The sequence below is a fragment of the Rhinatrema bivittatum genome, chromosome 1, assembly GCF_901001135.1.
Source record: "Rhinatrema bivittatum chromosome 1, aRhiBiv1.1, whole genome shotgun sequence".
NCBI classification, from domain to species: domain Eukaryota; kingdom Metazoa; phylum Chordata; class Amphibia; order Gymnophiona; family Rhinatrematidae; genus Rhinatrema; species Rhinatrema bivittatum.
Genome location: NC_042615.1, coordinates 601,575,886 through 601,599,417, shown reverse-complemented (window position 1 = coordinate 601,599,417; position 23,532 = coordinate 601,575,886). Strand labels below are relative to the sequence as shown.

General features: G+C 41.0%; 1 protein-coding gene across 2 annotated transcripts in view; it reads right to left on the bottom strand.

Moving 5' to 3' along the window:
* CEP120 (centrosomal protein 120) overlaps positions 1–23,532 on the bottom strand; it is a 419,833-nt gene that overhangs the window by 317,949 nt on the left and 78,352 nt on the right. For both annotated transcript variants that reach the window (XM_029619774.1, XM_029619782.1), the window contains 2 exons: positions 11,413–11,561; positions 916–1,113 (listed from right to left, as the gene is read on the bottom strand). In XM_029619774.1, the coding sequence (XP_029475634.1) occupies positions 916–1,113; positions 11,413–11,561 (347 nt within the window). The remainder of the gene's footprint in view (positions 1–915; positions 1,114–11,412; positions 11,562–23,532) is intronic.

Genomic DNA, 23,532 nt, shown 5'->3' with positions numbered 1-23,532 from the left:
ATAGTACCGCTTTCGATTTTACGTTCACAATGATTCTTTATTTTTTATACATTTTTATATGCATTTAAAAACTTGCTCTTAGGCTTCAATCCATTTTTTAAGAGCCAAAATGTACTCTCTCAGCGATGACACTCTTACTTCACAAGGAATAATGAAATATGCCACTTATCTTTTTTAGTTGAGATAAATATCTCTCCTTATATTTCCCACTCTTTATATCCTCCTATAGTAGCCTATGCCTGACAATGACAGCGTTTCGACACTATGTGCCTGCTTAGGGGCTAGAAAGAGTTTTAGTCGGCATTTCTCATTCATCCAGCCACCTTTTTTTTTACGTGAATAGGCCAAGAAAGAACATTTTGGCTCTTAAACTGGATTGAAGCCTAAGAGCAAGTTTTTAAATGCATATAAAAGTATATAAAACAAAGAATCATTGTGAACATAAAATCAAAAGCTGTCTACATTTTAAGTACCGGACAAAGCAGATGATTAATATATAATACCCTGTAATGGTTTTAATGTTACAGTGACAAGGGCGTATAGAAGAGACTTTTTGGATGTTATATTTTATAATATGTACATATTTTTAAATAGTAATGGCTGTTCACAGTATTCAATAAGCTAATAAACTGGCAACAGAGAGGAAATCAAGGAAGGGACAGCTTGAAGAAAGAAAGGAGCTAGACTAAAGAGAGGAAGATGGAGCAGAAGGGAAGAGTACAGTATACGGATAGCGTGACACATGGGAAGACGGATGAGGGACAGAAAAACTAAAGAAAAAGGGAGCCTTAAATTCAGCACTAGAACTCGAGAAGGGTTTTAAGATATTTAATTAGACTCTTCTCAAAATGTTTGAGAAGTAGGGGGAAATAGATAATGCAAAGTAAACATAAGAAAGTTGACCAAACTGATTACCTGTAGTTTTGGATGCACCCCAAAGTATAAACGAAGGACATCAGGACTACTGCGTATCTTAACAGATGCCCTCTCTGGCTCAAAGTTCGGGTTCATCAAATTGGTGAAGGGTTCATTTGTAACATCATTTCCCAATAATGTGTAGTAGAAGAAAAATTCTGGCTGTCGCTCTGGCAATTTCATTGTACTAGGAATTAACTACAAATATGACAAGAAAGCAATAAAGTATTTGTGAAATTACTGTCAACTGGAATGGAATACTCTTAGCTAGAATAAGGAAAAATTTGGTTTCTTACCCACTAATTTTCTTTCCTTGAGTCCTACCAGACCAGCCCAGAATGCATGGTTTTGCCCCCCTGCCAGCAAATGGAGACAGAACAACTGATTTGATGAAGTTATCCTATATAGTGCACTTCAGAAACAGTATCAAAGCACAAAAAAACATCTGTAGGAACATTTTAACATACCCCCGAAGAGAAAGGGAATGAGAAGTGGTCCCCAACCAAGCAAGCTCTAACCATGCCTTCTCAAACACTTCGAGAACAAGCAGCACTGTATAGCAGGATTTCCATTTAAAACAGAAAGGATCCTGGACTAGTCTGGTAGGACTCAAGTAAAGACAATTATGTAAAAAATTCTAATATTTCCTCTCTTATCGTCCCACCAGACCATTCCAAAACACATGGAATGTACTCAAGCCGCCCCTAAACAGAGAGAGAGCCCTATAAACCTGCCATCAAGATACCCGCCCAAAGCAGCTACCATCTTGACCTGCCTGTCTAGCCTGTAATGTTTAGAAAAGGCATACAAGGAAGCCCACATGACTACCTTGCATCTCTCTTCCAATGACACAAAATGTTGCTTCACACACAGTCACCTGACCCTTTGTAGACGGAGCTTGAAGACCTTCGGGTATCTGAAAACCCTTGGAAAAGTGGGCTGATCTAATTGCCTCCATCTGGCTAAGGTAGCTTTCAAAGCAGCATCCTTTCACCCAACCACCAAACAGAACAATGATCAGATTTCCTGAAGGAAAGCAGAGTTGCTTACCTATAGCAGGTGCTCTCCTAGGACAGCAAGATGTTAGTCCTCACCCATGGGTGACATCATCAGATGGAGCCTGGCATGGAAAACTTCTGTCAAAGTTTCTACAACTTTGACTGGCACACTGAGCATGTTCAACATGCCTTAATCCATATGGGGTCCCTCTTCAGTCTTGTAACATAGAATTACGAAAAAATAAATCAAACATAGGAGAAACCCCAACTCTGTGGGGTGGCGGGCGGGTTTCATAAGGACTAAAATCCTGCTGTCCTAGGAGAACACCTGTTACAGGTAAGCAACTCTGCTTTCTCCTAGGACAAGCAGGATGCTAGTCCTCACACATGGGTGATTCCCTAGCTACCGACTGCTCCCAAAACAAGGCATCAGACACTTAACCAAGTGCCAATGGGCACAACAACTCTGATGCTGTTGGTAACAGAGGGAGACAGCCGGAACCTGAAAAAAAAAAAAGTGGGCCCTAGACAGGAAGAGTTGGGTTCTAGACCTGAAAGATTCCTGAAGTCAGGTTGGCCGAATCTACTATCATGGCAGCCATCCCTATCCAGACAGTAGTGAGACGAATGTGTGACGAGAACGCCACATCACAGCTTTTCAAATCTCCTCCTTAGGAACTGCCTGCACGTAGGCCACCGAAATTGCCATTGCTATGACAGAATGAGCCTTGACATGACCACCAAGCTGTAGTCCCACCTGCATATAACAGAAAGAGATGCAATCTGCTATCCAATTGGACAGTATCTGCTTACCAACAGCAACTCCCAATCTATTCCTTTCAAGAGAGACAGACAATCCATGCAACTCTTTATGACCTTCTCTCTGCTCCAGATAAAAAGCTAAAGCCCTCTTGCACCAAGGCGAGCAGTCTGGATGGTAAGAGGCTTAGGAAAGAAGGTAGACAGGACAACAGAGTGGTTAAGATGGAACTTTGTCACCACCTTGGGCATGTACTTAGGATGCGTGCGGAGAACCACCTGGCCACAAAATAACTTTGTGTATGGAAGGTAAGCCACCAACGCCTGAAGCTCACTGACTGCACACTGAAGTGACTGCCACCAACAAGATGACTTTCCAGGTCAGGTATTACAGGTCACAGTACTTCATTAGTTCGAAAGGAGACTTCATCAGCTGAGCCAACACCATATTGAGGTCCCAAGACACAATGGGAGGCTTCAAGGGAGGTTTCAACTGATTCAGGCCTCACAAAAACTGCCCCACTAAAGGCTGCATGGAGGTGGGCAAACCATCCACACCTTGGTGGTAAGCTCCAATCATGCTCAAGTGCACCCTAATGGAGTTGGTTTTCAAACCAGCATCTGAGTGGTGGAAGAGGTAATAAACCAGTTTGAGAGTGGAGCAAGAAAAGGGATTCAGTCCACGTTGCTCACACTGAAAACCTCCTCCACTTCAGTCCGTAAGACTTCTAGTGGAAGGCTTTCTGGAAGCCACCAGGACCCAAGACACATCATTTGAGAGGTCAAGGAGCCACAGAATCAACTTCTCAACATCCAGACCATGAGAGATAGGGCCTGGAGGTTGGGATGTCACAGCCTGCCCTGAACCTGAGTGATGAGTTCTGGGGAAGTCCCCAGACTGATTGGTTCCCAGAGGGAGTGATCCCGCAGGAGCAAGAATCAGATCTGCCTTGGCCATTGAGAGGCTATGAGGATCATAGTCCCCCAGTTCCTGGCGAAGCTTCAAGAGAGGCTTCATCACTAGAAAGATCAGAGGTTATGCATACAGAAGTACCTAACCCCAGTTGCGGGCAAAGGAATCCGAGGCCAGAGTGCTGTCTGCCTGGTACAGAGAGAGCAGAATTGAGCCACCTTGCTGTTGCAGGGGGATGCAAACAGATCCACAACTGGGAATCCCCAGAGATGAAAGATCCCATCTACCACCACCTGGTCCAGGTACCACTCTGGGGCTTGAAGGCTCAACTCAACAGGTCTGCTATCCCGTTGTCCATTCCAGCCAGGTACATGGCTTGGAGCACCATCACCTGGAACAGGGCCCAGGACCAGATCTGGACCGCTTCCTGACACAAGAGGAACAATCTTGCACCTCCCCTGATTGTTGATATACCACATCACAATCTGGTTGTTGGTCTGGATCAGGACCGCCTTCCCAACCAACCGATCTCTGAAAGCCCAGAGAGCGTACTGATTACCCAGAGCTCCAGGAAGTTGATTTGCCATTGTGCTTCCTGGGCAGACCACAGTCCCTGGGTGTTCAGCCCTTCCATATGAGCCCCCCACTCCAGGATGGAAGCATCTGTGATGAGGTCAACCTAAACAAGGGAGATTGAAACACCACACCTTGCTTCATATCAGAGAGATTCCCCTACCAGGACAAGGAGTTCCGGAGAGACAGCGTAACCCAGATGTGAACCCGGAAGCTCTGGTGGCCTGACAGGACTGAGAGCTCAGGATCCATTGGGCCCTGTGCATGTGCAAGTGGACAAAGGGAGTAACATGGATGGTAGCGGCCATGTGCCGTAACAGCTACAACATTTGCCTCGCGGAGACCCGCTAACTCCACTGCACTACCCCCACAAGGGACAACAAGGTCAGTGCTCTGGTGTGGGGTAGAAAGGCCTTTGCCTGAGTCATGTCCAGCAGGGTTCCGATGAAATCCAGCTGAGTCGACGGGCTGAAATGAGACTTCAAGTAGTTGATGATGAACAAATCACTCCAGCACCCGGATGGTCAAGCACAGGTAACACATTGCCCCCACCTGGGTAATGCTCTTGATCTACCAATCTTCCAGATAAGGAAAAACCTGTACTCCCAACCTATGCAGATGTGCTCCCATCTCAGCCACACACTTGGTGAAGACCCATGGTGCAGAGGCCAGACCAAATGGTACTGAAAATGGCATTCGACCACCACAAACCTAAGATATTTCCTGTGACCTCGGAAGATCTCGATGTGGATGTAGGCATCTTAAATCGAGGGAGCATAGCCAGTCTTCTTTTTATAAGAGGGGAATCAGGGTGCCCAGAGAGACGACCTTGAACTTTTCTCTTTTTAGAAATATGTTCAAGGTCCTCAGATCCAGGATGGGATGGAGACCCCCACTTTTCTTTTGAATCAGAAAAGACCGGGAGTAGAAACCCTGTCCCCACTGAGTCGGTGGAACAGGCTCGATCGCCCTGGTTGTTACTAAGGAAGAGATCCACAAAAAGGATCTCCTGACACACTGTTGGCTACCAAAGAGGGCTCAGAGGAGAATCTGGCTCGGACCTCTTATAGCTGAAAATCTTCTCCATTTTGTAGAGGTGGGGTCATCTGATCACAGAGCTGGCACCCCCGAATGTTGTGGGATGCCCCCAGGCAGAGGATGCACACAATCCAAGGGCACTGGGGACACCGATGAAAATCCGACAACGCCATATCAAAAAAACAAGGCTGGCGAACGGTTGATGGCCTGAGAGCTTCCAAAGGATACAGCTATGGGAACAGACCACACAATGAAGACATACCGTGCTGAAGGACTGACTAATACAGGGGGAACCAAGAGGGACCCAGCACATGGGGGAAAAAAAGACAATTAGTCAAAAAATGGAAGTTTTCCAGAAGAAAAGAGCATGAGCTCCAAGAACGCATGTTGACAGCTCTGCAGAAAAAAAAAAAAAAAGACTAAAGAGGGACCCCACGTGGACACAGGGATTAAAGCATGCTGAGCATGCTCAGTGTGCCAAAGTTTTAGAAACTTTGACAGATGTTTTCTGTGCCAGGCTCCATCTGATGATGTCATCCATGTGTGAGGACTATCATCCTGCTTGTCATAGGCAAATTAGTCAGTCATTCTCAAGTGCCTAAGCATCCTTTTGAATCACACTCTGGAAAAAAGGCAGCTCCACTGACTAGTTTAGATGGAACAGGGAGACCACTTTTGCAGAAAGGAAAGGACCATGCAAATGGAAAATCCCACCTCTGAAATCTTCAGTAATGGATCTCTATATGACAGGATCTGTAGTTCAGAAATGCACTGGGCCGAACAAATTAGAAAACTGTCTTCAGCGTTAAGTCCTTCACATACACTCCTCTAATGGGTTCAAATATGTCTCTGATCAAGGCTCTAAGGACCAAATTTAAATCCCAGGGAGGAAATTCTCTCCTAGTGGAGGATGAAAATGCTTACCCCTTCCACCCCCCCTTTTAGGAAACAAGCAACATGTGAATGGGAGGCAACCAAACTCTCTTGGACTTCACCATTGTAACAGGCAATAGCTGCTAACTGCACCTTTAGGAAATTCAAAGCTAGACCCTTTTGAAAACCATTCTGCAAAAAGGACAGAACCAAGGGAACCAAAGCCTTAAAAGGGGAAACCCACACCCCCTGCACCTTACCTCAAAAATATTCCAGACACAAATATAAGCCAGAGAAGTAGATTTCTTCCTTGCCTATAAAAGAATAGCTGCTACTTCCTCAGAATAACCTTTGTTTCTAAGCCTTCTCCTTTTAATAGTCAAGCCACAAAAAAAAAAAGGGAGCCAAATCCTCCATGATAATAGGCCCCTGCTTTAAGAGATCCCAAACACTTTCCAAGCTCAGCAGCTCCTCTACCTTGAGCCTCATGGGATGTGCATACTAAAGATACCCGGGCCAAACTAGAGCCCCTGCTGAAACTCTATTCTTTGAATACTCATTCTATCATTGGCAAAAGTAGAAACATGTAAAGGAGGGTCCAACAAGGCCACTGCTGAGAAAAATAGATTCCTGAGGAACCCAATTCCTTTGTTGCTTTGGTATTTCTGCGCATAGCCATGAGATCCCAACTCGGAATCCCCTACTTGCGTGTTATCAAGGCCAGTTCCCACTTGCCCAGATCCAGAGTGTGATGATTCAACTAATCCGCCTCGACATTCTCTATGCCTGCTATGTGAAAGGCTGACAGTGCTTTAAGATGCTTTTCGGCACATCTCAACAAAAGCTCCATTTTCACCGCCACCAAATAACACCTTATGCCACATGCTACTTCTGTCGCATTGTCAGAGAATACACTTAGTGATCTGCCCTGTATCAAAGCAAAAAAAACCTACAGAACTTTCCTTATGGCTTGTCTCTAGTCGACTGATAGACCAAGATATGTCAGATGAGCTCTAAAGACCCCGAGCTGCCCTGATAATGAGTGTGCCATCCCACTCTCTTCTCTGAGTACTGGGACAGCTGTGACCAACTAAAATTGATGATTCAACTTTGACTTTACAGCTCTTCTCTTCTCCAGAGATGCACAGGGGAATTTATTCAATCAAAATAAGGAGTAACTTTTTTTTTTTTTTTTTTTTTTAATCACCGAAGAACCCACTGATCCAACATGATGTGGACCCACTCCCTGTAAAACTGGGATAGACAATGCTCAATTGAAGAATTTGGAGAGTGTCCCCCTTTAACTTCTTTGGGATCCCTTGGGAGTGTATACGCTAATTGCATGTCCAGCCCCCAAGATACTCTTTCCTGAACAAAAGAAATGAGACTTATTACCAATCCATTCCCCTTGAGATGAGGGGTTTTACCTGGATGATACTGCATTGCTTCTCTAAACCTGGGTCTGTTAGGACCTCCTTTCTGTGACCCCTTCAGTCTTTCTTCCAGCAACTTAAATTTGCTGTCCCCATAATGCTTGACTTTTTTTTTTTTTTAATCCTTCCCTATAGCAGTTTTCCTTTAAAAGGGCAAGTTACTCAACCTTGTCTTTGAAGCTATGTCAGCTGACCAGCTCCCTAGCCACAGTAAATATCTAGCTGCAGCTGACAAAGTCATATCTCTAGCCAAAGCAACATCAGCTTCAGCCGTTCTGCTTCTTTCAAGTCAAATAAAAACCTCTCAACCAACTGTACCCTGCCATCTGGAGTGCAAGGAAGGCCACCTCGAAAGACTGCTTTAGAACAAACTATTTTCCTATACAAGGCATCCTTTAACAAACCAGGGCATCCATTTTTGGAAATTTCAAAAGCGCCATACCTTCCATGGGTAAAGGATAAAGCTTTGCCATGGCTATGCCCACATGCAAACCAGGCTCTGGCATATTCCATTCCACAGTCAACAGTCTTTACCATCCGGTAGACATGGAAGGACCTCACTGATGTGCACAAATTCTCCAGATTTGGGTCCTCTCCTTCTAATGTTGGTTCCGAGACGGAGCCTCTTTGAACCCTATCTCTGCCAAGGCCTAAGAAATTATAAAGGGAAGCTCCTCCTTCTTAAAGAGATGGGTGATCCTTGAATCATACCCTTCGGCTAGGGGAGTGTCTCCTTCTGGAGGTTCATCCTCCTCATTGCTGCCACCCAGGCCCAACCCTTCAAGGGTTTCTAGCAAGGAATCTGGCCCAAAGAAAACAGATTCCCTGTCTTGATCCTTCTCTAGATCCAATCTGGGCTTTTAAGATAAAGTCTGGCCCAGGGCTTCCGCCATGAGATAACCAGGGACCAACCTCCCTCCCTCCCTCAAGGGGGTACCCTTCCTTAAATAGGAGGCATCGTGCATTAAGAGCCTAAATTCCACTTAAAAAGGGTAAGGAGAGGCTTAAGGAAAGACATCTACACTTCCCGCCCTCTGGTCCCCTTCCTCTTGCAGTCCCATAGGCTCTTCCCCACTGGGGTGAGAATAGTAGGGTCAGAGAAGACCCTTCTGCCACAGCAGCTGCTTCCACTACCAGCTAAAATAGCCATTACTGCTATTTTGACAGACTCCCTTTCTGAGATCCCTGCTCTAGGACAGTCAGAAACTCCCACAGCGAAAATCAAGGGCCTATCTGCCCCTCTCCTCCCCACACCCCAAGCAGAGTCTGCAGCAACAGCTGTGTTCCCATGCCATCTCCTACACTCTCTGGGTGCCACCATACTTGCAAGGCAGGCCCACCAAAAGAAGCTATTGGGTCTTACTGCTGACCTTCCCACTGGGGAGAAGGGTCATGATCCCCTTTAACACCCCTGCAATTGCCAGTCTTGCCAGCAGACTCTTTCTCCTAGGTGGTGGCTCCTTTAGTGGTTTTTTTTTTAGTTTGTTTTGGGGGTTATCACTTTATCATTGACAAGAAAATAAATTAAATACTTCCCTTAAGAGAGAGCAAAAGTCAGTTCAACTGCTCCCTGCCAGTGCTCTTCTTTGTCCCTGCCAGATACCAGTGTCAACCTTCCAAAAGCTTCAAGATAAGGCAAAACAAGCAACTCAGCAGGACCAGGGGGAAATGAGGTAGCTAGGATAACTGGCTATCAGACTTTCCCACTAAACAAATCAAGCCAGGAGAGGCCACCAATCCCCCTGCTAATACCTACTCCATTACAAAGTCCGCTCCAAAAGGCTGAAAGTTCCTAGGAGCAATCTGTCCCCCAAACATCTAGGCTGCAGGATTTACACTTCCACCATCTACTAAAGACATACTTAAGTACTACAGGCTTCATAGTGCCCTATATGGAGAGGCTTCAACAAATCAGCTGTTTTCTGTCTCCATCTGCTGGCAAGGGGGTAAAACCATGTGTTCTGGACTGGTCTGGTGGGATGATAAAGAAAGATGATTTATAATTAAACAGAATAATAAAAAAATAGAGAACATGGTACTGCTGTTCTTGTAATTAAAACTGGGTGGGGTTATAAATTAAATTAAGAGCTAAGTCTAAAAAAAAAAAAAAAAGATTAGAAATCAAGTGTTCTTGAATCAAGTGATAAGTCCTTGGCTGCCAAAAATAAAAGTCAATAAAGTATAATCACCAAAAATACCTAATACAAATTTATTGTAAAAACAAGGCAAATAGCATACTGTAATCTGGATCAAAGTTACAGAATTCAGAAACATGTCAGTTTGCACCCAGAAATTTCAGCAGCAACCAAAACATCTGTTATGCACCAGCTTTTTTGACATTTTGTGTCTCTAGAGACCATGGTGATTGGTCAAATTATTCAGCTGCCAAATGAAAAAATTAGGATTTCCATATTATTATTATTATTATTATTATTATTATTAAGCACTTGAAAATAGCTATGAAGATTTTGAAAGCTCCTCCTTGGAGTAATGGACTCCTCCAGATATATAAGGGATGTTGCTATACTGGCCACCAGCAGAAAACCATGCTAGTACTATTATCCCAAAGTAGGAATCTATAACAAACAACTGAAGCAGAACCTAAGAGGAGGTGGCCACTTTCTATTTTAAAACACAAAACACAGAATGGGGTGGCCAATTCCAGACCTCAGGAGCCACAAACAGGCCTGGTTTTCAAGATAATCACAATGAAAATGCATGAGAAAGATATGCATACAATGGAGACAGTGCATTCAAATTTCTCTGGTGCATATTCACTGTGGATATTCTGAAATCCAAACCTGCTTCTAGCTCTTAGAGAATGAAGTTGGCCAGCCCTGACAGAAAATAAACATTTTGATCCAAAGAGATTTATAAAGGAATAACACCCAGACAGGGATACATTTGTAAACAATAGTAGTACTACTGTTTTAAATCACTAATACCTAGATACCAAATTGATAAAAACACTACAGCCTGAAGACAGATTGTTTTGTCATGTTGGTACTACGAGAAAGTAAAGGTAATAATGCAAACAATTAAAAAAATGAATTTTTAGCTCACCTTTAAGTTCTCATATGTTTTTGATTTATGTCTGCAATCAAGTAATTAAAAAAAAACCCCCTCATTGCTAATGACATTAGCACATCGTGAAACAAGGAAGAGAATTTAAAAATGTTTGAGTAAGGATAATTATTGGTAGCTACCCTAAGCATTTAATTGCCATGCATATATAAAAGAGACCTTACAGAATTATGATATTATAATCTTAGTTATTTTTATTTGTAGTATTACAGTGTTAATATTTTGCATAGCATTGTATTCCACATAAAATTTATTTTACCAATTAAAATGGGGAGAATTAAACAGTGTACCAGAAGCATTTCTATCATTTAAATGGCTGGACATTTTTCTTCATTTGTCTACCTTCTATTAAATAAGCTGCAGCTTGTTTATATTTGCTATGTATTTCTAAAACAGGGTCTCTTGTATTATCATTGTGAAATTTATTAATTAAAGTTATAAAAAAAAAAAAGAAGAGTTTGTCATTTAAAATATAAATCATTTAATAAAAATAAAAAGATAAAAAAGTATGGTTAAAGAAAGATATACGGTAGTTAGCCACAACATAAGATTTACTTCTTAAAGTCAAAAGTAATTGGTACTAAATGGTTGATGCCTTTCCAGAAGTTAACTCAAAAGCTGCCTTATCCAAGATTTTTGGCAAAAATGGTAAATTTGTAACTGATCTGTAACTTGTACATGATACAGGAACCATATCTGTTCCCCCATCCTCACCCCAAATAGGTCTAATGACCAATTGTTTAAAACAATCCAAGATCCTTTTTCCTTGTTAATTAGCACACACACACACACACGTTTCAGCATCTCCTGTCATTACATAACTCACCTGTTCCAACTGTGTGGCAAAGGCCACAGTGACGGACAAAACAAAGAAGTCTCTACAGTAGTCGGTAGGTCCAATCTGGTGATAGCCCTCTGCTTCATTTAGGACAGCCACAAGGTTCTTAGGGTCCAGACCAGAAACTCCAGCAGGCACTTAAAGAAAAAATAAATCAGTTTTAAACCATTCTGAAACTATGTTCAAGAAGATTACTCTCTCACATTATGGTTTGCTCTGTCATCTACATTTCCACTTTGTCAGGGTCTGAAGCGCGACGACAGAGAAGAGCAATTCTATCTTACGTAGCAGAACTGAAGAATCTTTGCATGTCATTAACATCCCTCCCCATGTCCTACCTATTAATGCTAACTCCCATCATTGCCCCCATCCCTTCCACACAGCATACCTACTTACGCTGATTCTTTCCCTCCCCATGAACTACCATTCCCTGACATCTACAATTTTATTCCCAGACTGGTAGACTTGCGACTTAACTCTTTCCCCTTAAACTATTTTCTATCAAACATCAGCCTGGCAGGAAGAGAAAAGTTTTCATTTATTTCTTCCTAAACCTTAGAAAATTTAGCTGCATTCTAATTTCCTTCATCAAGGTGTTCCATAATATAGGAGCTGCCACTGAAAAGGCTTTGTTCCTATTTGTTCCACACTGAATAGTTTTTATTGTTAGAAGTTCCAAAAAGCAGTCCTGCAGGGACTAAAGATCACGTTTAGAACTAAAGCAACTGAAAACCAGTACAAGTATCTTGGGCTATTAACTCTCAACAAGTGTAAGGTTAGGGACAAGCTTTTAAATCTTATTCCCTCCTCCATGTTCTCAGCAAAGAGGATGCTCTTGCTCTATGTGATTTACCTACGATAGCCCTGGCTCCCAGATACTGAAATAATTGCAGCCTGTAAATATGTTTGGCAGGCAGCCAAGATCAGAAGGACTCGTATGACTATCACTTTTTTTTTTTTTTTTTTTTTTTTTTTTAATTCCTCCTGGCTGCATTAAGGCCACAAGTGATGGACTAACCAAAGCCTACTAAATGTTCTCTTAGTTAACTGGATATGTGTCTCTAATGAAACTGAGAAATCCAATCTTATTCCCAGATTTCTAACTTCTTCTAGTGGATGACATGAAGTGCTCGCTACCAAAATTGAAAAGATATCAAGAGGATCTAATTGTCCTATCCTCTCTCAACATTAAGCCTCAATAGTTTATTGCTGGCTAACCAATATGTTACCTCCAGCAGACAGAGGCTCAACATCTCCCTCTTTTGCCTCATCTCTCTTCCAAGTGGGACTGAAAGTTGTACATCATCTGCATGTAGAGATGCTACAATCCCATGCTTCCTGACAATTACCCTAAAAGGTTTAAGAAACATTCTGAAAAAGACAGAAGATTAATCTGAGCCCTGTGCACTCCATATGGAAGCTAACTAAAGAAATACCCATTTACCATTACAGACTGGGGCCTTCCTTCTAAGCATGACTGAATCCATTTCCATGTTGTCCCTCCAATTCAGTATATTTATGCAGCAAAATATTATGATTCAGTAGGTGAAAGGCACAGGTTAGATCCAATATGACCATTATCACAGCAATGACACACCCTATCTATAACTAGTACCTATATAGAATCTGGACTGGTAAATATGCAGTACCTCAGATGCCTCTAAAAAATAAAGTTAATTATGTCAAAACTGCCTTTTCCAAGATTTTTGCCAAAAATGGCAAATTTGTCACTTGTGCATAATATAGGATCCATATCTATTCACCCACCTCCACTAGGTCTAATTACCAATTGTTTAAAATAATCTGATATCCCTCCTTCTTGCAAAGCTCTGTTAATTAGCACACACACCTGTCCCAGCACCTCCTCTAGTAACATCATCATTCTAGAATTTAGCTAGATAAGCCATTTAATATCACGGTTAAGCCATTTAGATGGATAGCTTTTCAGTTATCTGTCTAAATAGATTTTGAATATTAGCCTCACGTTTTCTAGGTGAGAAGTATAAACTGTTATTGGAGATAGCTCATCTTTCCCTTGGTAAGTATTCTCCAATTCTATCCTGACTGTGACTATTTTCTTTTCAAAGAAAACTCCAAAAATCTTCAATCTGGAACAGCCATAGGCACCTGGTTACCCTGAGTTTTATCCAACAACACGTTCACAACCCTATAACTCCCTTTGTGCTACATTTTGAGGAAGAGTTCTTTTTTTTTTCTCTTCTAATCAAATGATAGAGTTTTATTTTTAATCCTTTCCAGATTTGTTTATCCCCATACAATCAAGGATTCTGCCATCCTCTTTCTGCCCTATGCACTTTCCTCTCTCCAGTTCCATCCTTTACAAATATCATAAAAAAAGAACAAGGTGATGCTCCAGGGAACAACATTTTTCCAGACCAGAGCATTACACCAATGACCTTTATGATCAGGATACTACAAGGGAACTTCAGAACTACTGTACAGTGGGATGAGACATTTGAAATTAAAATGATCACTCAAAAAAAAGAAAGTGATATCTGTTTCCTCATTCATAAGAAGACAATGGATCTTCAATAAGGACTTTTCCCCTACTCTGTACCTATGTACATAAATGCATCTCCGATTCCCCCTCCTTTCACTTTAAACCTCTTTAAGATTGTCAAACATGCTATTAAATATTTTATCACAAGATACATTAGATTCTTTTCAGCAGGGACTTGTACCTCCAAGTAATTTGTTGTAACATGCCCTGTCATAAAGCAGTATAAAATCATATACAATATTGTCGTAGTGACCTGAACACAGAAAAACTCACTTCCCCTTCTATTATTCAACCAATATGGAACAAACAGAACTCATTGACAAAGAACATATTTCTGAGTGAAAAAAGAAGAGCAAGTGCAGTGGGTCCCTAGCCATATAGTTTCACCTTGGGTGCTATCTCTCCCCTCCCGTGGTCCTCTTTTCCTTATTACTGGTTATATTTATTTATTTAAAAGTATTTCTATACCGTATTTACAAACAATGTTTAATCAAAACGGTTTACAAATATCAAATAAAATAGAACTAAAAATAAATTAAGGATTAATTAGGAGTAAATTTGTTTATGGAGAGTATAAAATTACAAAAATTTCGTTAATATAAAATAAAAAATTGTTTGAAATAAAATAGGTAACATAAAACAAATCAGTAGTCAAGCGAAAAGGAATCGGGTGCCAAACTGAGTATGTATGTATTCTGGAAATGTGATGTAATTATTTGGTGGGTGGTATATGAAATGCAATTTGAAATAAATGAGTTAAGGATTTTTTTAATTGTTTGGAATTAGATATGGATCTGATGGAGTCTGGTAGTGAATTCCACAAAATGGGGCCTATGACTGAGAAAGCTCTTTTTCTAGTAATATCGAGGCGGGCTTGTCGAGGTGAAGGAATGTCGAGAAGATTTTTGTCCAGTGACCTTAAATGTCTAGTTGGTTTGTAAATTCGAAGAATGGAGCATAGTGTGACCGAATTGGGAGTGTGAATGAGAGAGTGTATAATGGATACAATTTTGAACTGTATTCTGTATTTGACTGGTAACCAATGTAATGATTGAAGTATTGGGGTAATGTGATTTTTTTTTGAAGAATTTGTTAGAATATGTGCTGCTGCATTTTGGATTAGCTGGAGTGAGTGAAGTGTGTTTTCTGGAAGACCTATGTATAGAGAATTACAATAATCCAGTCCGGAGAAGATGAGTGATTGAAGAATGGTTCGAAAGTCGTGGAAAAAAGTAAAGGACGTAACCGTTTTAAGAGTTGAAGTTTGTAGAAAGAATTCCTAGTTAGCATGGATATGTTCTGTTTTAATGAGAGATCTGTATTGATGGTTATGCCTAAGTTTTTTGCAGATTTTGATATGGGGATGGTTATTCCATTGAATATGAGTTGGGGGGGGGCCTATAGATGAATCAGTGATTGATGAGAGGTGAACTATTTCTGGTTTTTTTGGATTTAATTTCAAGCGATTATGAGAGAGCCAGGTGTCAATGGTTGTGAGATATAATGATACTAAAGATAGTGTATGGGTCCAGGAAGTGTTATATGGTACCATGAACAGTATATCGTCAGCATAGATTTTGAATTTTATGTTTAATGAGGCTAATATGTGGCAGAGAGGTAACAAATAGATATTGAAAAGAATAGGAGATAAAGAAGAACCCTGTGGAACACCTGATGCAATGGAGTATGGATCGGAAGAGTAGTTATTTATATTGACTTGTTGAATACGGTCAGTTAGAAATGAGATGAACCATTGTAATACAGTGCCTGTAATACCTATAGATTTAAGAATGGAAATAAGAATTTGGTGATCAATGGTATCGAATGCTGCTGATATATCTAAGAAAACAATGATGTGATCCGTATAAGAGTCAAAAGCCCGAAATATAGAGTCAAAGGAGGTCAGAAGAAGGGTTTCAGTGGAGTGACCTTTACGAAATCCATGTTGACTTGTGTGTAATATGTCATTGTCTGATAAATAGTCTGATAGTTGGGATAGTACTGCTGATTCAATTAACTTGGCTAGGGATGTTAATGTGGCAATAGGTCTGAAGTTACTGAGGTCAAAGTCTTCCTTAGATTTATTTTTTATGATGGGTAGTATGGAGGTTTTTTTGAGAGAAGATGGGAAGGAGCCAGTTTCTAAGGATTGGTTCACTAATTGCGCTAGGAAATTGCTAGCATGTGGACCTAGTGCTTTGAAGAAAGCACCAGAGCAGGGGTTATTAGGGGAATTAGAGGGGTTTTGTTTTCTAATGATGGTTTGTATAGTATTTTCTGTGACCAAGTTAAATTCTGACCATATGTAGGTGGATTCAGTATCTTTATATGAGGGTAGTGGGTATTTAGAGAGTTGATTTGAAATATCTGTAACTTTAGTTTTAAAATAGTTAGCGATTTTATTACATAAGGCAGTGTCGAACTTAGTGGGACATTCTTTGAGTGGTTGTTAAGGTTTTTACTATATTGAATAATATATTGGGATTTCCATTTGCTTTGGATATTTGGTATAGCATCCGTCCTGTGCCTGCTCTTCCAGATTTCAACCAGGCCCTTCTTCGTACACTAATCCCCGCTGTGGACATCCTAGAAGCAGTGTCAAATATGTCATATGCAGCGTGGACCTCATGCTTACCAGCATCCAGGCCTTTCTGGGCTAGAGCATTAAGCTCATCCTGGAATTGTTCAGGCAAAGATTCAGAGAAATCCTGGATCTTCTTAAAAAGGTTCCTGTTTTACTGGGTCATATATAACTGGTAAGAAGCAATGCAAGATATTAGCATTGATCCATGGAAGACCCGTCTGCCAAACACATCCACGGATTTTTGATCCGTCCCGGGGGGAATGGAGGAATAAGGTTTGGAACGTCTTGCCTTTTTCTGGGCTGATTCTACAACCACAGAGTGATGATCAAGTTGTGATCCTTGAAACCCAGGAGCTGACTGCACAAGATAGATGGCATCTGTCTTACGGTTGACAGGTGGAACTGAACCTGGGTGCTCCCAATTCTTCTTCAGCAGGTCAATGAGGATTTCATGAATGGGAATTGACATGATTTCCTTAGGGGCATCAAGGAACTGGAGTACTTCCAGCATCTTGTGCCTTAAATCTTCTTCTGTCTGAAGTTGAAATGGAATTGTTTCAGACATTTCTTTAATGAAATTGATAAAGGACAGATACTCAGGAGCAAAACACCTTCTCTCTTCAAGAGGGGAGGGCTCTGAAGGCAGATCATCGGTATCCTGGGAAGAATTATCAGTCCAAGGATCATAAGGTTGATCACCAGCTCCCTGAGGATCTTCAGAAGTGAGGAATGGTGTTAATCCCGAAGGACCAGGCCTAGGCATCGATGGCATCGGAGGTGGCATAGACTGCATCGGTGGAGGCACCAACGACATTGATGGAGGGATCGATGGACGGGTCAGTGGTAGGATCCCAGACAGCGGTATGGGTATCTGTGTTTCCTCGTCTTCTGATGACACAGGTATCAGCATCGAGGGAAGGGCACCAAGTAACAAATCCAGCCTACCCAGTAGCGGTGCAAGCGCCATGGGAATCTGATCAGTGACCGGCTCAGGCACCAGCATCGATGGAGGCTGGAAGCCCTGTAGTGCTTTAACCGATTGGCCTCTTGGATCATCCGATCCAATTCCTCATGGTAGCCTGGGGCGTGTAACCCCGGCACCGGAGTAGGAAGCAGCACTGGCGTAGCCGGAGGGTCCACTGGTGAAAGTGGAATCGTGGTTCCCTGCACCGATGAAGGTGGGGAACGCCTCGGTGACCCGATCGCAGAGGAGGATAGGGCCTTCTCTGGATGGGATTTCTTTGTCGACACCGATGCCAGGGGCTTGCCTGGTTTAGCGGACTCAGCCTTCCTATGTCTGTGTTGACGCTTTTCACAATGTTCTCCTCCGTCCTTTTCCTAAGGCGAGGAGGAAGACGTTGACACCTTCGGAGTAGTCGAAGCCAGACGAACAGCACCGGTGTCTCGTTGCTGGCGAGAGGTCGATGGCACTGGCTCAGATGAAGTTGAAGCGGTCGATGGAGTCGGAAGTTTTGAATGAAAAAGAAACTCCATTTTCTCCAAATGAGGCTTGCGGCCCTTTGGCGTCATTTGGGCACATCTGGTGCAAGTTAGGGTATCGTGGTTGGCCCCCAGGCACAAAACACAAACTCTATGCGGGTCTGTGATGGACATTGTCAGAGGACAATCAGGGCACTGACAAAAAGCAGACACCATGGTCTTGACAAAAATTTAGCCGTGGTGTGGTCGATGGCTGTTAGGCTCCGATGGGGAAATTCAACGGGAATCAACCACAACAAGGGTAAAACCTTACCTTTCGACCGCGGAGTACAGATATCGATAGGGGGACCCCTATGGGGTAGAATATTTTGAAAAATTTTTAAAGACGTTCCGTGAGTAAAATTCCTGTCAGGAATTTCGAGAGCTCCTTAACCCACGTGGGACCCCTGTTGGATGCAGGGTCAGTGCATTGCTGGACATGCCCAGTAGGTGCCAAAGTTCTAGAAACTTTGACAAAAGTATTCCGTAATTGGGCTCCATCCTGATGTCACCCATATGTGAGGACTACCATCCTGCTTGTCTTGTGAGAAAAGTGCAAACCATCTCACACAAACACACAAGGGACATATACAAAACATGCCAAACCACCAAGTGCTATGATAAAAATAGCAGATAATCAAAAATGAATAAATCAAAAAAATCAAAAAAATAATTGTAAATCCTAGTCTATCCTTACTTATTAGGTTCCCTAGTTCAAAAAAAGAAAAAATCTCTTCTACCCAAACCAGTCTCTCAAACCTGAGAATGTAGTATGCCTTAGTATACAAGCCTGAAAACAAAACAGAAGCCTTTTCAATTCACTTATCAAACAGCATATTGGGATTCCCTCATGCATGGATAACCTATTAATAGAGGGGAAAATGCCCCAATTTGATCTTTTACTATTCAGAACAAAATCCATTGTCCACAAGTTAAGACAAAGCATCAATGCTGAACAACTCAATTGGCAAAAACTCCTATTTACCTTCAACCACCTAATTAGTTTCACTACCTTTGAATTGATTCCCTACTGCATCACTAAATCAGAATCTGGTGTTCTCATGAAAGCTCTAGCCACATACCAATTCATCCTCAATAATTTAGCTTATGTGATAGTTACCCTAAAAGATAATCTAGAAGCAAAGTATGCAAAGTTGAAAAAAATGTTTCAGATACAACACTTGTATGGACCAGATGAAGGACATTTAACTCTCAAAAGCTAGTCAAATGTATTAAGCAAATCCAATAATAAAGGAATCCCTTACAGATTGTTTATTAGCTTATATTTCAAGGAAAGGACATTAAGAGAAACTATTAAACATGGTTATTAAGAGGTGACTACAATAACTACATTTCTAAAATGAGGGACGGCATTAGGCTCTGGCAGATATAGCATGGATATTTATCAGGGAACAAAAAAACAATGACAGTGTTTATAGAGTACTACAGCATGGGTCTCAGTTCCTAGCCCTTAAAGGTAGAAAAGGAATTAAAAACATGCAAAAGTAGGATTTTGATTTATAAGATAAGAATGAAATAGAATCAAAATAGTTTTGTAATGGATGAATAATTACATTTACTTGTCTTTGTACATTTACTTGTATTTTATAATACCGCACACAAATACATGGGCACTTCGTTCTTTGTTATATGGTGGGTGTCAGCATATCATATGCTTCAGATCCACAAAAAATAAAAACATTTAATGTTTCACAAGTCATCTCTCAATATCAGTGCTTTGCTGCTAAGCAGTTCTGTGACAGCTAGTTGCAACCCACTGAAACTTCCAAGGATCTTAGGCCCCTGCTCCCACCCACCCTGATGGCAGCACTCTTCCCCCACCTCACCACCCAGACAGCAGCATACTTCTATCCCCAACCTACATCTCTAGTTTCAGGCATCCTCCTCTGTGCAGGCCACCTGTCCCACTGCCTCTGTCCAACCATATGGCTGTGTTTCTGGCCCTGTGTGGCTTTGTAAAGAATGTAAGCTAAAGCATATAGTCTTTGAAAACTGCCCACGTTCTGTGGCAAACAGCACAAGTTCAAACAAATACATGCATTGTACAACTGTCAACATCCTTGGTGAGCACAGCCAAAATGGCATTAAAGGACAGAGAACTACTGGACAGAAGCCAAATGTATTATATATCGAGTAAGTACATATAGTCAACGTCTGCTTAGGTTCCATTATAACACCAAAGAGAAAGTAATAATGGTCTGACAGGCCATCTGTCTGCGGGTTAGTGACAAGAATAGAATTACCAGATGGCTCCTTGCCATCAGGGACTTGTGGCATCAGTACTGGTTCCCTCCCTCCGCCATCTGTATGCAAGGGGTTAAAAACAGCTCAGCCTGGAGCTATCTGGTAACTCTAAACAAGGATTACCTGAAATATCAACTGACAAGCCATGAGCATGCACACAACACTTTTTCGTAAATGACTGTATATTGGCTCAATTTAACCCACTTGGGACTTAAAACAATATGTAGTTATTTCAGGGCCTCCCAGAACTCAAGTCAGTCAATCGGGTTTTCAGGAAATCCACAATGAATATGCATGAGATAAATCGGCATATGCTGGTTCTCCAGTGCACACAGATTTAAAATTTAAATATCATTTATAAGAACATAAGACATTCCACACTGGGTCAGATCGATTAAATGTGGCATCTTGTCTCAAATTGGGGTCAGACTGGGTCAAACATAACCGGAAAATCCCAAAGTGTACATCAACTTATTACTCACACCCAGGGATAGAAATGGCTCTCTCTAATCTATCTGATTAATAATGTTTAAGGACTTTTCCCCAATCTCTGTGAAATTCAGTTATTTTAGTCACACTGGCAACAGATTCCACAACTTCATTGTGCATAGAATAAAATATTTTTCTCTCTGATGGGGTTTTTTTTGTTTGTTGTTTTTAACTGTTAGTTTCCTGGAGTGCCATTTGTCTTAGTATTATTTGAAAGGGTAAATGACCATTCTTTATTTACCCAATCTATCCTATTCATGATTTTATAAAAACTTTATCATGTCGCTCTCAACTTACTTTTTTCCCCAAGATGAAGAGCCCTAATCTGCATAGCCTCTAATTATAAGGGAGCAATTCCATCCCGTTTATCATTTTTGCTGCCCTCCTCTGCACCTTTTCTAGTCCCATTATATCTTTTTTGAGATAAGCTGATCAGAACTGCACGCAACACTCAAGGTGCCACTGCATCTTGGATCAATACAAAGGTCATAAAATAATATTCTCCATTTTATTCGCCATTTCTTTTCAGATGATTCCACACACTAAACTGAGGATTTCAATGTATTATCCATAAGGAGTCCAAGGTCCTTTTCCTGGCTGGTAACTCCCAACACAGAACACAGCATAGAGCACCTGTAGTTGGGATAATTTTTCCCTATATAAGCCACTTTGCACTTGATCACGTGAAATTTTATCTGCCATTCAAATGCCCAGTTTCTCAATCTTACAAGGTCCTTCTGCAGTTCTTCACAAGCCACTGTTTTGTTTTTATTTTAACTATTTTCAAACTGAACAGGACAGACCAGTAACATATAAGTACAGAAAATTCCATAAAGAACATTTTCAGCAATGAAGAAAAGAGGTCCATACAGAGATAACTACAAAATACACACACAGATTTTATAAAATTTGCTTTTCACTACTCCTAATATTTACCCAAAATACTCAGATATTCTTCAGCTAGCGCTTGAATGCAAAAGTTATCTGTTGCAATGAAGCAATCTCAGCCACTGATTCGAATCAGAATTCTATCAAAGGAGATATTGTCCAATATTATGCAATGGTAAGCCTCACTATATACAATAAATTAATTTGTTCTTCTTTTGAAGATATTGAGAAATCCAATTCCTTAACATAATTGCAGGGCCACCTCTAAATGCACACTAGTCATTTCTTATTTCTCTTTGTACATTTATCCCCAATTTTTTCACCTCATGTAAACATATATGCCCATTATCATAATCCACTGTTTAACAACTTTGAATTTGTCATCTGCAAATCTGATCATTTATGAATATGCTAAATAGCAGAGGTCTCAATACGCTTCCTGGGTCATTTCACTAATGATCTTTCTCTGTTTGGATAACTGACCATTTAGTCCTACTCTCTAATTCCTGTCTTTTAAACCAGTTACTAATCCATAATAGGCCACTACTTCTTATCGCATGACTAATTCTTGAGCAGTAGTTCATGAGGAGTCTCTCATGTCATACAGATCAGGGAAATGTAAAAAAAACAATTTCATGCATATTCATTGTGGATATCCTGAAAACTGGACTTGTGGGGTCCCCGAGTCAGATTTCGGAAGCCCTATCTATTTGCTGCATCACATGAATAAAAAGATAGTAAACAGGCTCCAAGAATCTCAGAAAACAAGCCAAATACCTCCCCCATCAAACTTAAAAAGGATCAGATAGTGGAACTAACCGAAAAAGCCAGAAACCTAGGTGTAATAATTGACAATGAACTCAATCTTAAGCAACACATATCAATGAAAGTTAGGGAAGGTTACGCCAAACTTATGGTGCTTAGAAGGCTAAAACCCCTATTAACCCAAGCGAACTTTAAAACTGTTCTTCAAGCACTTATATTCGCGAGCACAGACTATTGTAACACACTTCTGCTTGGATTACCATACACAACACTAAGACCACTACAAATCTTACAGAACTCTGCAGCCAGAATTCTAACTGGAAAAGGCAGAAGAGATCACATCACTCAAATGCTCGCGGAATTACATTGGCTGCCAATTGAACAAAGAATGCAATTTAAAACACTATGCACAATCCACAAACTAATCTATGAGGAAAATACTGACTGGCTAAGCACTGCACTACGACTACATGTCCCCCAGAGAAATCTAAGATCAGCCAATAAAGCTCTACTAACCATTCCCTCTGTAAAGACAGCAAAACTGACGCAAGTAAGAGAGAGAGCACTATCCCTAGCCGGCCCAATATTATGGAACACAGTGCCACTCTAAATAAGACTAATAAAACATCTAAAACTCTTTAAAAAAAAAGTTTAAAAACATGGCTCTTCAAAAAAGCTTTTCACAATGAGAGTGGGGAGTAAGGAATACTAGCGGACAAGAAAGAAAACTCAGACACACTGTTAAAAGTCAACAATAGCTGTTATCCCTCCTTTATTATCTTTTCATACCTAAAAATTAATTTAAGAGTACAGTATTCTCATATATGGATATCCTATTATTCATATAAATAGAATTTCCAATCCACGATCCAAATAGCGTATATTATTTGAATCATGTAACCGAAACTTTATTGGCACCTACTAGCTAATTTATAATCCTAACCAGATTTATTTATGTGCCTATCTGTAAACCGTTGTGATGGTATACTACTAAACGACTGTATAGAAAAGTTTTTAAATAAATAAATAAAATAAATAAAACCCAGGCCCTTGTCTTCAGCATGTAATATATTATCAGTTCCATTACAATATGCATGAACCTCATTCATCCCTTTTC